Raw genomic sequence first — 15,922 nt, 5'->3', positions numbered from 1 at the left:
GATGAACCAAGAACCTATTATACGGAGTGAAGTGAGTCAGAAAGAGAAAGAAAAATACCGTACTCTAATGCATATATATGGAGTCTAGAAAACTGGTACTGAAGAATTTATTTACAGTGAAACTATGAAGAAACAGACATAGAGAATAAAACTGTGGACATGGACAGAGGGTAGAAGAAGGTTATATGTATGAAAGGGGTAACATGGAAACTTACATTACCATATATAAAATAGATAGCCAAAGGAAATTTGCTGTATGGCTCAGGAAACTCAAACAGGGGCTCTGTATAAACCTAGAGGGGTGGGATGGGGAGGGAGATGGGAGGGAGTTTCAAAAGAGAGGGAATACATGTATACCTATGTCTGATTCATGTTGAGGTCTGACAGAAAACAGCAAAATTCTGTAAAGCAATTATCTTTCAAAAACAATAACAACAACAAAAAAGAATAGCAATGCCAAAGAACATTAAAACTACCACACAATTACACTCATTCCACATGTTAGCAAGGTAATGCTCAAAATTCTTTAAGCTAGGCTTCAACAATATGTGATCTGACAACTTCCAGATGTACAAGCTGAATTTAGAAAAGTCGGAGTAACCAGAGATCAAAATGGCAACATCTGCTGTATCATAGAAAAAGCAAGAGAATTCAGGAAATAAAACATCTACTTCTGGTTCATTGACTATGCTAAAGCCTTTGACTGTGTGGATCACAACAAACTGTTGAAAATTGTGAGAGATGTGAATACTAGACCACCTTCTCTGCCTCCTGAGAAATCTGCATGAGGTCAAGAAGCATACAGATTAGAAGCGTGCATGGAACAACACGCTGGTTCCAAATTGGGAAAGGAGTACATCAAGGCTGTATATTGTCACCCTGCTTATGTAATTTCTATGCAGAGTACATCATGCGAAATGCCAGGCTGGATGAAGCACAACCTGGAATCAAGACTGCTAAGAGAAATGTCAATAACCTCAGATATGCAGATGACACTGAAATGGGAAATTTGAGTTCGGTTCTGTGGAGACAAGGAATGGAATCCATGAACAGGTAAACACTCACAGTAGCAAGCAAATAAGATTTATTAAAGAGGACAAAAGTACAAAGCTATCAGCATAGAAACTGAGACGGTGTAAAGAGTCCCCATACTGGGACTTAGAGTAGTTTTTACATACTTCCTTAAATCACATTATTTCTAACCAATCAATTTAAAAGTCAAGACACTTAACATCTTTATGGCTTGCCTTGATCCTTTGGACTGGTTGCAAATTGGGAAAGGAGTATGTAAAAGCTATATACTGTCACCCTGCTTATTTAACTTATATGCAGAGTATATAATGTGAAATGCCAGACTGGATGAAGCACAAGCTAGAATCAAGACTTCTGGGAGAACTATCAATAACCTCAAATATGCAGATGAAACCACCCTAATGGCAGAAAGCAAAGAAGAACTGAAGCGCCTCTTGATGGAAGTGAAAGTGTAGAGTGAAAAATCTGGTTTAAAACTCCACACTCAAAAAATGAAGATCATGGTATCCAGTCTCAACATTTCATTGCAAATAGATGGGGAAAAATTGGAAATGGTGAAAGAGATTATTTTCCTGGGCTCCAAAATCACTGAAGATGGTGACTGCATCCATGAAATTAAAAGACACTTGCTCCTTTGAAGAAAAGCTATGACCAACCTAAACAGCATATTAAAAAGCAGACATTACTTTGCCAACAAGTCTTAGTCAAAGTTATGGCTTTTCAAGTAGTCATGTAAGATGTGAGAGCTGGATATGAGTGACCAAGAATTGATGCTTTTGAACTGTGGTGTTGGAGAAGACTCTTGAGAGTCCCTTGGACTGTAAGATCAAGCCAGTCTATCCAAAAGTAAATCAGTCCTGGATATTCATTGGAAGGATTGATGCTGCGGCTGAAACTCCAATACTTTGGAAACCTGATGGGAAGAACAGACTCATTGGAAAAGACCCTGATTCTGGGAAAGATTGAAGGCAGGAGGAGAAGGGTATGACAGAGGATGAGACGGTTGGATGACATCACCAACTCGATGGCCATGTTTTGAGCAGGCTCTAGGAGTTGGTGATGGACAGGGAGGCCTGGCATGCTGCAGTCCATGGGGTCACAGAGTCAGATAAGACTGAGGACTGAACTGAACTTGGTCCTGAGATTAAGTCACCATGACCTTGGCCACTTTCTCTTACCTTGGACATGGGATATCTCTTCACGGCTGCTCCAGCACATCACAGTCACTGCTCCTGACGTTGAACTTGGGGTATCTCCTCCTGGGCACTGGACATGGGGTATCTCCTCTCAGCTGCTCACTGCTCCAGCACTGCACAGCCCCACAAGGTAAGAGAAACCCCAGTAAGATGACAGGTGCTGAGAGAGGGCATCAGAGGGCAGACGGCCTGGAACCACAGTCACAGAAAACTAGCCAGTCTAATCACAGGACCACAGTCTTGTCTAACTCAATGAAACTAAGCCACGCTGTGTAGGGGCACCCAAGATGGACGGGTCATGGTGGAGAGTTCTGACAAAATGTGGTCCACTGGAGAAGGGAATGGCAAACCACTTCAGTATTCTTGCTTTGAGAAACGCATGAACAGGATGAAAAGGCAAAAAGCTAGGACACTGAAAGATGAACTCCTCAGGTCAGTAGGCACCCAAAGTGATACTGGAGATCAGTAGGGAAATAAATCCAGAAAGAATAAAGAGATGCAGCCAAAGCAAAAACAACACACAGCTGTGGATGTGACTGGGGATAGAAGTAAGGTCCAATGCTGTAAAGAGCAATATTGCATAGGAACATGGAATGTTAGGTCTTTGAATCAAGGCAAACTGGAAGTGGTCAAATAGGCGATGACAAGAGTGAGCATCGATGTTTAGGAATCAGTGAATTTAAATGGACTGGAATGGGTGAATTTAACTCAGATGACCACTGTGTCTACTACTGTGGCCAAGAATCCCTTCGATGAAATGGAGTACCCATCACAGTCAACAAGAGAGTCTGAAATGCAGTACTTGGATGCAATCTCAAAAACAACAGAATGATCTCTGTTCGTTTCCAAGGCAAACCATTCAATATCACAGTAATCCAAGTCTATGCCCTGATCAGCAACACTAAAGAAGCTGAAGTTGAACAGTTCTATAAAGACCTACAAGAACTTTTAGAACTGATAACCCCAAAACGATGAGTTTTTCATTATAGGTGACTGGAATACAAAAGTAATAAGTCAAATACCTAGAGTAATAAGCAAATTTAGCCTTAGAGTACAGAATGAAGCAGGGTAAAGGCTAATAGAGTTCTGTCAAGAGAAGGAACTAGTCAGAGCAAAGAGCCTCTTCAAACAACACAAGAGAAGACTACACATGGACATCATCAGATGGCCAACATTGAAATCAGATTGATTTATATTCTTTGCAGTCAAAGATGGAGAAGCTCTATACTGTCAGTAAAAATGATACCAGGAGCTGACTGTGACTCAGATCATGAACTCCTTATGGCCAAATTCAGATTAAAATTGAAGAAAGTAGGGAAAACCACTAAACCATTAACGTATGACCTAAATCAAATCTCTTACCATTATACAGTGGAAGTGAGAAATAGATTGAAGGGAATAGATCTGACTGAGTCCCTGATGAACTATGGACAGAGGTTCGTGACATTGTAGAGGAGACAGGGATCAAGACCATCCCCAAGAAAAAGAAATGCAAAAAATCCAAAATGGCTGTCTGAGTAGGCCTTACAGGTAGCTGTGAAAAGAAGAGAAGTGAAAGGCAAAGGAGAAAAGGAAAGATATACCCATTTGAATGCAGACTTCCAACGGATAGCAAGGAGAGATAAGAAAGCCTTCCTCAGTGATCAGTGCAAAGAAATAGAGGGAAACAACAGAATGGGAAACACTAGAGATCTCTTCAAGAAAATTAGAGATACCAAGGGAACATCTCATGCAAAGATGGGAGAACAAAGGACAGAAATGGTATGGCTTTAAGAGCAGCAGAAGATATTTAAAAAAGGTGACAAGAATACACAGAAATGTACAAAAAAGATCTTCAAGACCTAGATAATCACAATGGTGTGATCACTCACCTAGAGCCAGACATCCTGGAATGACAAGTCAAGTGAGCCTTAGGAAGCATCACTACAAACAAAGCTAATGGAGGTGATGGAATTCCAGGAGAGCTATTTCAAATCTGGAAAGATGATGTTGTGTACATGCTGCACTCAATATGCCAGCAAATTTGGAAAACTCAGCAGTGTTCATAGGACTGGAAAAGGTCAGTTTTCACTCCAATCTGAAAGAAAGGCAATGCCAAAGAATGGTCAAACTACCGCACAAATGCACTCATCTCACACGCTAGCAAAGTAATGCTCAAAATTCTCCAAGCGGGGCTTCAGCAATATGTAAACCATGAACTTCCAGATGTTCTAGCTGATTTGAGAATGGGCAGAGGAGCCAGAGATCAAGTTGCCAACATCCACTGGATCATCAAAAAAGCAAGAGAGTTCCAGAAAAACATCTATTTCTGCCTTATTGATGATGCCAAAGCCTTTGACTGAGTGGATCATAATAAAGTGTGGAAAATTCTGAAAGAGATGGGAATGCCAGACCATCTGACCTGCCTCTAGAGAAACCTGTATGCAGGTCAGGAAGCAACAGTTAGAACTGGACATGAAACAACAGACTGGTTCTAAATAGGAATAGGTATATGTCAAGGACGTATATTGTCACCCTGCTTATTTAACTCATATGCAGAGTACATCATGAGAAACACTCAGCTGGGTGAAGCTCAAGCTGGAATCAAGGTTGTCAAGAGGAATATCAATAACCTCAGATATGCAGATTATACCACCCTTATGGCAGAAAGTGAAGAGGAACTAAAAAGTCTCTTGATGAAAGTGAAGGAGGAAAGGTAAAAAGTTGGCTTAAAGCTCAACATTCAGAAAACTAAGATCATGGCATCTGGTCCCATCACCTCATGGCAAATAGATGGGGAAACAGTGGAAATAGTGTCAAGACTTCATTTTTTTGGGCTCCAAAATCACTGCAGATGTTGACTGCAGCCATGAAATTAAGACGCTTACTCCTTGAAAGGAAAGTTATGACCAACCTAGACAGCATATTAAAAAGCAGAGACATTACTTTGCCAACAAAGGTCTGTCTAGTCAAGGCTATGGTTTTTCCAGTAGTCATGTATGGATGTGAGAGTTGGACTGTGAAGAAAGCTGAGTGCTAAAAAATTGATGCTTTTGAACTGTGGTGTTGGAGAAGACTCTTGAGAGTCCCTTGGACTGCAAGGAGTTCCAACCAGTCCATCCTAAAGTTCAGTCCTGGATATTCATTATAAGGGCTGATGCTGAAGCTGAAACACCAATACTTTGGCCACCTCTTGTGAAGAGTTCACTCATTGGAAAAAACCCTGATGCTGGGAGGGATTGGGGGCAGGAGGAGAACAGGATGACAGAGGATGAGACGGCTGGATGGCATGACTGACTCCATGCACGTGAATTTGAGTAAACTTCGGCAGCTGGTGATGGACAGGGAGTCCTGGCGTGCTGAGATTCATGGGGTTGCAAAGAGTCAGACAGGACTGAGCGACTGAACTGAACTGTACTGTTTGAGCTCAGATGACTCCTCCTATCTTTCCTCCGGTTGCCCAGACTTTGGGGTTAACTTCTACTTCTGTCAAAGGTAAGCACAACTTTTTTTTTTCCGTATGAATTGAAATCTACACTTTAGATAGAATATCTCTTCCTAGGATGGGGGTTTTGCTGCGGATGGATGGATGGACGGGGCCCCTCAGCTACACGTGGTGGGGCTGTGGCACGCTGGCCTGGCGGCGGAGCTGGTTCCTGGGAGACTCTGGGGATAGAGGGAGCTGGCCGGCGTCACAGGCATTGCGAGACCAGCCTCCTGTGTGTGGTGGTGGGACCCTCATTTTCCTGGAGGCCGGCCATGACTCGGTCTTTCTGGTCACGAGACGGCACACGTGCCCCTGTCCCCCTGCCCTCCCTGTGCGGGCTTGTTGCCTTTCTCTGTCACTGCCGGCTTTCCCCCTCCCGGCCTGCCCCACACAGGTGACCGCCCAGCACCCCCTTCCCCTGGTTAGGACCTAACCAGCCTCACCTCATGTGGGTGTTGTTCCCTGGCCTCCGTGGCTGGTGGCATCCCCGGGCAGAGAAGTGCCCTCAGTCCCTGAGGGGTGAAGCTGGGCACAGCAGGTTGCATGTGAGGGCCGTGGAGGTGCCGGTATATGGCGGGAGAGCCTTCTCCCTGACCAGCTGTTGGGGCACTGGGTGTTGGCGGTGGTGGGTGCAAGCCGCGACATGGGGTCCCCATGGGCTCAGGACGGGCAGTATCCGTCCTGGGAGGCATGGGACTGCTCCTATAATGGAGGCTTCCATTGGTGAGAGCCCGTGGTGTGACCCGGAAGCACTCCTGGTCATTTGGAATGGCTTCCGGGCCGCGAGCGACAGCGAGGGCCACCTGCTGGCCACAGAACCACCTGCACCGCCAGTTCTGTGCCACTGCCACGTCTTTGCAACATGGGCCTACATGGCCACGCTCCGTCGGTGCCTCATCCGTCCCATCTGCTGATCCCCAGGGCTGTGCTCTGGTGTGTCTCACTTTGCCGGGCCAACCTTGGCCCCGGTCCCTTGCCCTTTGCCACCTTCTGTCCACCGACGTTGTCACGTGCTGGGCCAGGAGGAGCACACGTGCCCCCGGCGTTCTCCCGCTGAAGTGCATTTGCCTGAGCCGCAGTCCCCGGCTGGCTGCCGTGCGTGTATGCCCGGCCCCCCGGGGGGTGGAAGCGAGGGTGCCACTGCTGTCCCAGATGTGCCCGGCTGGTGTCCTTGGCCCCACGTCTGAGCCCACCGGGCCCTCTACAGGGGTCTCCCCATCAGAACTTCAGAGCAGAACGCTGAGTCCCTCGTGGACGGAGCATGGGGGATCATTCGGCCTCGCTGCAGGCAGAGTGGGTCGGCCGGCCCAGGATGATCACCCTCCCCCTTTCTCACCTCCTGGGGTTTCACTGCCACCGCCCTTCACCCAACACCCAGCACCAGGCGCCCTGTGCTCACTTGGGGTTTCCAGGTGGTGCAGTAGTGAAGAATCAGCCTGCTAATGCAGGCAGTTGCAAAAGATGCAAGTTCGATCCCTGAGTGGGAGAGATCCCGTGGAGGAGGAAATGGCAACCCCCTCATGTACTCTTGCCTGGAAAATCCCTTGGACAGAGGAGCCTGGTGGGCTGCCTGCAGTCCATGGGGTTGTAGTCAGAGAGGCAGACGCAACTGAGCACATGCACATATACACATGAAAAAAAAAAGAATAGAATCCCAGTTACAAGTCAACTGTTGTGTAAAGAATTTTGTAACTGGCTTTCCAGAAATGCCACGTTTAGTAGCTGACTTAGGAGGAGGAGGACCCAGATTACACAGGAGGGTTGAGAAAGTGCCTCCTGTATCAAGTAGGAATTTAACAGGATGGCCTCCTCCAGTTAAGAGTCCCTTGAGGCTCCTGTGTGGGGCTGAGGACAGGAGCCACTGTGTGAAGCCCTGGGCCCTTGTCAATCTTGATCTTGGATCTGAGTTTCTGACCCCTGAAACCTACATCCCTGGGGATGTTCCTCTTCCAGTGATCTCCCTTGCAAGTGGGGCAAGGCCTTGGTGGTGGCCTCTGCTTGCCTTGGGGGCATTGTCCCTTAAAGTTTCCATCCTTACAACAGAAACAGACTCCAGGTTTTTGCTTGTGTCCTCCCACATTTGTAGCCCTAAAGTTAACTCCCTGTAGGGCCATAATGAGAGCTTTGGCCTTTGTCTTATCGCTATTCTCTTTTTCCTTAGGTTCATCCTGATTTCGATTTAAGAATACTGATGTGGCAGCTCTTAACCAGTATAGGGTAAGGAAATTAGAGGAGGTGAGGTTCGGAAAAAGAAGGAAACCGGCACTTTACGGAACAGATTCACCTTTAGTGAGGCGAGAAGGGGAAGCAGTCGGATTAGTGAGCTGCTGCACTAACCCAAGAAAAGAGTAAGTATACATAGGCATATATGTGGATATCTACTGTTAAGGGGGCCTGTTCTTCTCTAAGGTTGTCTGGAGTGAGTGAATTCGCTCAGTCATGTCCAACACCTTGTGACCACGTGGACTGTAGCCCTACCAGGCTCCTCCGTCCATGGGATTTTCCAGGCAAGAATACTGGAGTGGGTTGCCACTTCCTTCTGCAGGAGATCTTCCCGACTCACGGATTGGACTCGGGTCTCCTGCATTGTTGGCAGATGCTGTACTGTCTGAGCTGCAAGGAAGCCAGGGAAGTGTTTGGAGTAGTTATCTCCTAAATGGCTGGGGCAAGGAATTCTGGAGACCAGCTGGGACCAGCTGGGAGCTGGACGTGATCAACTTTAAAGTCCATTTTTTTCTTCGGGTCAGAGTTCTTTGTTTTGCATAGAATGGTGGGGAGGACCTGGAAGGGAGTTTTAACTCCAGGATATTTTGAGCAGTATTACTTTCCTTCAATGAGGCCCTCTAAATCTATATGGGGGCCAAAGGCCAGTTTGGGGAGTTTCCTCTGAATACCTGGAACCGACTGAGTAATAAACTTGTCTTTCGGGATAAGTTTGGGGCATCTAGGTCCAAATTAGTGTTATTTCTCAGTGCATCCCCGAGCCTTTCCAGAAAAGCTATGTGAATTTTCTCCTTTTCCATGAGTAATTCCAGATAGTTTGGCGTAGTCTAAGGGCTTAGATAGCATATTAAAAAGCAGAGACATTACTTTGCCAACAAAGGTCTATCTGATCAAGGCTATGGTTTTTCCAGTGGTCATGTATGGATGTGAGAGTTGGACCATGAAGAAAGCTGAACGCCAAAAAATTGATGCTTTTGAATTGTGGTGTTGGAGAAGACTCTTTTGAGTCCCTTGGACTCAAGGAGATCCAACCAGTCCATCCTGAAAGAGATAAGTCCTGGGTGTTCATTGGAAGGACTGATGCTGAAGCTGAAACTCCAATACTTTGGCCACCTCATGCGATGAGTTGACTCATTGGAAAAGACCCTGATGCTGGGAGGGACTGGGGGCAGGAGGATAAGGGGATGACAGAGGATGAGATGGCTGGATGGCATCACCGACTCGATGCACATGAGTTTGAGTAAATTCCAGGAGTTTGTGATGGACAGGGAAGCCTGGCATGCTGCGATTCATGGGGTCACAAAGAGTCGAACTCGACTGAGCGACTGAGCTGAACTGAACTGAGGGGCTTAGCTTGTGATTTTCTTAAGCCTTCCTTAATGAAAGTGTTAGAGTGAACTCTCTTCCAGTCATCACTGTGTTTGTCATGTGCCCAATTAGGATCGGCTATAGGTACTGACTGGAGCCCTGTAGGTAACCAGGCTGATTCACTGTCAACTCTCCCCTGCATGCTAGTAGCACACCATTCATCTCCCCATCCCTGGGCATTTTTAATTATGACTTATTTCATTGTCAGTAAGGGTGCTAATCAGGATTAGCATAATATCTTTCCATGCCATGTCAAAGATTGATTTAGACCCTGGAAAACACTTATATAATTGTCAGGATCTTCAGTAAAGCTTTCTAGGTCTAATTTAATTTGCCTTAAATCTCAGAGGGGGAAAGGAACATGAACTCCTGTGGCTCCCAAGTCCCCATTAGGAGCTTCTTGTAATGGAAGGAGGGAAGGATATAGCCTGGAGATCACCAGTGTTGGGTTAGGAGCCACTGAGGTAGGAGTTGCTGCTGGTGCCCAAGGCATTACCAGAGATTGTGGAGGCTCCTGTGGGCTAGGTTTGGGCAGCTCTGGTTAAGGGTGACAGTTTGGGCCTGAGGACTTGGAGGAAGTTATAGGCAGCATAGAAGTAGCAAGCCCACAACTCCTGGATAAGAGGGTTTTCTCTCTCAAGACAAAACCTGTATATATGGCACTTCTGACCATTTTCCTTCTTGACTGCAAAATAGGTCTAGTTGGAGGATGGTACTATAATCAAATGAGCCCTCAGCGGGCCATTTTTCACCATCAGATAGATCCTATTGAGGCTATGCCTTGGTGCAGAAAAAGATCATACTCTTCTTTACCAAGGTCTAAGGGTTAAACTTCTAGTTCTTCAGTATACTTGCCAAAGGCATCTGCTTTGAGCTGGGTGTAGAGCACAAAGAGGTTGCTCCCATCTGAAAGACAGAAGATCAGCGTCCAGCACTCTTTGTCTTTTCTCCGGTTCTTCTGATAGAGGGTGTCCGCACCTTGCACAGTGGGAGCAAAGAAACACCAATAAAGTATGCTTCCCTCAAGTTTGGAGTGCACCTGGTCTTGACCACCATTATCCGGTTACCCTGGACTGTTGTCCTCTTCCTGTGTCTATCTTCCTTTCCACCTAGAGATAGATATAGAGTGAGAGCCTAGGTCGGTGGACTTGCTGTGCTCTTGAACATTGGGTGTGCCTGAACTGGAGTTCCCCTAAAGCAAGCTATGTAGTGCACAAGGTTAGTAGTATTTACACACACACCAAAATGATCCTACCTTACGGGAAAAATCTCATAACCTCTAAATGTTAGGAAAGAGAAATGATAGATGTCCTGCGGTTCTCACTGAGGCAGCAGCCTAGCAGAGATTTTGCTCAGCACCCCCGTCAATCTGCTGGCTAATACCGAGACCTGAGGCCACTGTCTACTGACTCTGTCTGCCTTTGGAACTCGTGCAGGCTCGTGAAACAGAGTGGCTCAAGAGACCACGCAGCTAGATTGGGTAACGAGAAGTGAATGACAGAGTTGAGAGTGAGTGTCTGTGCTTGCCTTGAGTAGGTATTCAGGATTTCCAGACCAGTCCCCAAAAGATGAGACAGGAATCCGAGTTCTTGTCCATGCAGCCAAAGAATGGAATTCATGAACATGCAAACACTCATGGTAGTAACTGCATAAGATTTATTAAAGAGGAAGAAAATGCAAAACTCTCAGCATAGACACTCAGTATAGAGAGGGGGTAAAGAGTCACCCCAAGGTGGTTTTGATACCCTTCCTTCAAATCACATTATTTCTAAACATTGAATTTAAAGGTCAAGATACTTAACATCATCTTTATGACTTCTTTTGATCCTTGGATTAAGTCACTGCTCTTCTTCATGCCCTCTGTCCACTTTACAATGGGCCAGATGCATGGGCTTAAGATTAATGATCACCAGTTGTTTTTCCCTCAAGTGTATGGAACAGAGTTTAATTGCTGCTCTTCTCTGGATCTGAGTGCTGATAATTTTTCAGAATAAAGACACATTCCAGGAATTTAGGACAATGGAGCAGGATGTTTCCTGAAAACAAGACTGAGGTTTCAGAGTTATACACTGACTGCCTAGTAATTTCTACTGCAGCACCACTGTCATGGCAGAAAGCAAAAAGGAACTAAAGGTGAAAGAGGAGAGTAAAAAAGAAAAAAATACCAGCTTAAAACTCTTAAAATCTTAAATTATCTTAAAATTAAGATAATGGCATCCAATATTATCATTAAAATAATGACAAACCTAGACAGCATATTAAAGCAAAGACATTACTTTACCAACAAAGGTCCGTCTTGTCAAGGCTATAGTTTTCCCAGTGGTCATGTATGGATGTGAGAGTTGGACTATAAGGAAAGCTGAGCACCAAAGAACTGATGCTTTTGAACTGTGGTGTTGGAGAAGACTCTTGAGAGTCCCTTGGACTGCAAGGAGATCCAACCAGTCCATCATAAAGGAAATCAGTCCTGAATATTCATTGGAAGGACTGATGGTGTAGCTGAAATTCCAGTTCTTTGGCCACCTGATGGGAAGAGCTGACTCATTTGAAAAGACCCTGGTGCTGGGAAAGATTGAGGGCGGGAGGAGAAGGAATGGACTGAGGATGAGATGGCTGGGTGGCATCACTCACTCAATGAGCATGAGTTTGAGTAAACTCTGGGAGTTGGTGATGCACAGGGAGGCCTGGTGTGCTGCAGTCCATGGGGTAGCAAAGAGCTGGACATGACTGAGTGACTAAACTGAACTGAACTGAATGGCATCCATTCCCATCACTCCATGACAAATAGATGGAGAAACAATGGAAACAATGAGACTTTATTTTGGAGGGCTCCAAAATGACTACAGACAGTGACTGCAGCCATGAAATTAAGATACTTGCTCCTTGAAAGAAAAGCTTTGACAAACCTAGACAGTATATTAAAAAGCAGAGACATCACTTTACCAAACACGGTCCACAGAGTGAAGGCTGTGGTTTTCCAGTAGTCATGTGTGGATGGGAGAGTTCTACCATAAAGAAGGCTGAGCCCCAAAGAGTTAATGTTTGAACTGTGGTGTTGGAGAAGACTCTTGAGAGTCCTTTGAACAGCAAGGAGATCAAACCAGTCAATCAACTCTGAATATTCATTGGAAGGACTGATGCTGAAGCTGCAGCTCCAATACTTTGGCCACCTGATGCAAAGAACTGACTCACTGGAAAATACCCTGATGCTGGGACAGATTGAAGGCAGAAAGTGTGGACAGAGGATGAGGTGGTTGGATGGAATCACCAAGGTAATGGACACGGGTGATGGATAGAAAGCCTTTGCTACAGTCCATAGGGTCTCAAAGAGTTGGACACCACTGAGCAACTGAACTCTAGGTCTTGTCCCATCCAGTTTAGACTTTTTACATTTATTCATAATCACTGTGTGGTGTCCAACTCTTTGCAAACCCCATGGACTGCAGCCCAACAGGCTCTTCCATCCATGGACTTCTCCAGGGAAGAATACTGGAGTGGGTAGCCATTCATTTTTCCAGGGGTTCTATTCAACCCAGGGATGGGACATGGGTCTCCCACATTGCAGGCAGATTCTTTATTGTCTGAGACACTAGGGAAGCCCAATCTAAGATTAAGAAAGTCAATGTCTATACTTTTTCATCTATTCCCCATCTTCTTTGGGTTACAATGTGGCATAATTTCCCTTATGATGAGTTTTTTGTTTTTTTTTTTCCCAGTCCAACCTCTTATCTAAGCCTTAATTAACTGAAGAATCATATACAAGAAAAAATTACTATTTGTATTTTGCAAGCTTAGTCCTTTAAAGCCATCACATTTTGTTTCTTCAAAATCCTTGGCCATGAACAACCAGTGTATTTGAAGCCAGGGGTTGAATGAAACATAATTTGAGGTGAGGAAGTATATAAGTAGAACACATTAATTCACTATTTCTTATATCATAATTATTTATCTACTCACACCAATATTAATCCTCCCTTAGATTGTGAAACTGCCTTGTGATTCGAATGGGAAGGAAGGCAGATGGCATAAATTCCAGCAAGGTTGAACTGTTTCCAGGTCTTAAGTTTAAGTGCAGACTTAAGAGCAGCATATTGGTACTTTCAGCCAAAATTTCCACTTGCCATCACATTTGTGGTAAAGAGACCAATAGCTTTAAAATTATTGAATTAGAAAATGTGTTTTCCATGATCATAACTAATATATAGTGAAATATAGATCCTGGTTAAGGAGCTAAATTATTTTAATGGATTTTAGTGACAATGTCTACTTCTTACAAGTTTAAACTAAGAAATGGGAAAGATGTTTTTTCAACAAACATATCTGTACTTCAGTAACATCATTTCTAATTCTGACCATTGATTGCTATGTTTATTTTCATTTTTATTAGGAAATTGTTCTTTATAATCCTTATCAAGATTATATTTTCTTAAATCATCACATTTTATACTAATATGTCCCTAAAATGAAATGTTGAATAATGAATCGAATCTTTAATATCACCATAGGTTTTCAGTATGTGTTAAATTTAAATATACTTTATGGAAATTTTAATATAAATAGATTATAATGAATCATGCTAAAATCAACACTGCATTATATAATTTTAAATTATACCCTATCATATTTATTCACCTTTATTCTTTTGTGATATAAACTCCCCAGCTGATTTTAAACTAAACATTAAGGAACATATTTGCAGTTTTGCAGTATAATCATGCATATAATTTTAGTACACATTTCAACCATTTATAAATGTTTATAAAAATGCACATTTCCATTTCTGATGTTACAGGCTTTTACCTGCTTGAGAGTAAAAGAATATGTATTTTTTAAATTTGCCAACTGAAGGTGTGTCCCCTGGTGGGTGGCCAATGATGTTATGGATGAATGAACATTTCACAAACCTTGTTAATAGGAAAATGGGGAGCTGGAACCCGCACTCCCACCACCGTAAGGAGGGGTCCCGCCCACCATGGGCTGTCAACAGAGACTGCGTGGAGAGCCCAGACACTACCTCCACCTGGCAGGGACAGAGCAGGGATCTCAACAGAGAGCTGGGGATGGAAATCGCGAAGAGCTGGGAGCCCTGCTCTCACCGTCAGAACAAAAGAAGGTCAGATCCAGCACCGAAGCAGATCAAAACTCAGACCAGAGGAAATGATGGGAAACTATCTATGTTCAGCTGAGGCAAACAGGCGTTTTCTCAGAATGACATCCCGGCCAGGAACTTTAAAAATAACATTGACACATCTGCCTACAGAGAGAGAAGAAATTTAAATCTATAAGGAGAAAGCCATAATTAACAAAGTTAAACGCTATGAGAGAGACTCGTCTTCGGACATTAAGGCCCAACTAGTTAACGCACATGAGGAATCATAGGATCTTCCAGATCCTCAAATCCAAAACACCATTTTTTTTTTTTTTCAGTTCTTGTCTCCTCAAGCTGAGAGAAAATTAGTAACCAAAATGCCCCCATCCCCACCCCGCCGCCTCCCGGGGCGCAGGCTCGCTCTCCCCCAAACTCAGGCCCCGCGGTCCCCCGAGCTCCCGGACGCGCCCTCGCGGCGCCCCGTCCCCGAAAGCCGCACCTCGGGGCCCCCAAGGAGCCGCGCCACCCGACCCGGGCCGGCCGCCGCGCTCCGCCCTCAGGCCGCGGGCTGCCTCCGCCGCCCCTTGCGCTCCCGGCCCACACCCCGCGCCCCCGGGCCCGGGCCTCGGGCTGCGGCGTCTCCAGGCCCCGGCCGCCGCCGGGACCGCTCGCTCCCCGGACGCTCTCCTGGGTTGAGGCCGTTGCTGCCCCGCCGCGTGGGACAGGAGGGCGGCCGGCCAGGGCGACAGAGCTCCTGTCTTCAAGAACGGTTAAATGCTCTCAGATATAATTTTGCATGAAAGTGTTAAAACAATATGAACGTGAAAGTCGCGCACTGGTGTCCGACTCTTTGCTACGCCGTGGACTATACAGTGGATGGAATTCTCCAGGTCAGACACTGGAGCCTTTCCCTTCTCCAGCGGATCTTCCCAACCCAGGGATCGAACCCAGTTCTCCCGCATTGCGGGCGAATTCTTTACTGTCTGAGCCACCAGGGGAAGCCCAGTTAGACAAAATTACTTATAACAATTTTGAGTGAAAAATGCTTTTGCTTAGTTTCATAGGGAGGAAAACAAATCACAGTGATAAGCCTTGCTGTTCTCTAAAATGCAAATACTTGCTGGAAAGCAGATGTTCCCAGGTTAGTGGCTCGGAATGAGCCTCTCAGAGAAGATTATTTTAGAAACCTGGTTACTAGAATTATTGGAGTAGAATGGTTAAGAGACTTCTCTGCAAGAGACATCTTCTCTGCCATATTTAAAATAACTTTAGAAAGAAAAAATGAGCATTTCAAAGTGCATTTTCTTCCAGGAAATTCAAAATGCATTCTAAGAGTGGGCTAGTTACTTCCTTCACTTTTGCATGAGAAGAAAATTAATTTTCTTTTAATAACAGAATCACTGAACAGCCATGCCTAAAGTTAATAACAACCAGCATTTCAAATCTTTTTAGTGTCCCTAGGCAGAAGGCTACTGACAAGCAAATGGAACTCGGTGACTAATAAGCATTTTGTTCTGGTCAGACTGTATATTTAATAAAGCCCATCTT

General features: G+C 45.0%; 1 protein-coding gene across 16 annotated transcripts in view; it reads right to left on the bottom strand.

Moving 5' to 3' along the window:
- The window catches only part of LOC122708237, an 87,955-nt gene extending 81,608 nt beyond the window's left edge, over window positions 1-6,347 (bottom strand). For all 16 annotated transcript variants that reach the window (XM_043924457.1, XM_043924459.1, XM_043924461.1 and 13 more), the window contains exons 1-2: window positions 6,138-6,347; window positions 2,211-2,341 (exon numbers count right to left, since the gene is read on the bottom strand). In XM_043924457.1, coding sequence (XP_043780392.1) covers window positions 2,211-2,250 — 40 coding nt within the window. In that variant the 5' untranslated portion in view covers window positions 2,251-2,341; window positions 6,138-6,347. The remainder of the gene's footprint in view (window positions 1-2,210; window positions 2,342-6,137) is intronic.
- Window positions 6,348-15,922: the final 9,575 nt, after the last annotated feature.

The sequence above is a fragment of the Cervus elaphus genome, chromosome 14 (assembly GCF_910594005.1).
Source record: "Cervus elaphus chromosome 14, mCerEla1.1, whole genome shotgun sequence".
NCBI classification, from domain to species: Eukaryota; Metazoa; Chordata; class Mammalia; order Artiodactyla; family Cervidae; genus Cervus; species Cervus elaphus.
The sequence above is the reverse complement of the archived record's forward strand: the minus strand, read 5'-3'. Positions and strand labels throughout refer to the sequence as shown.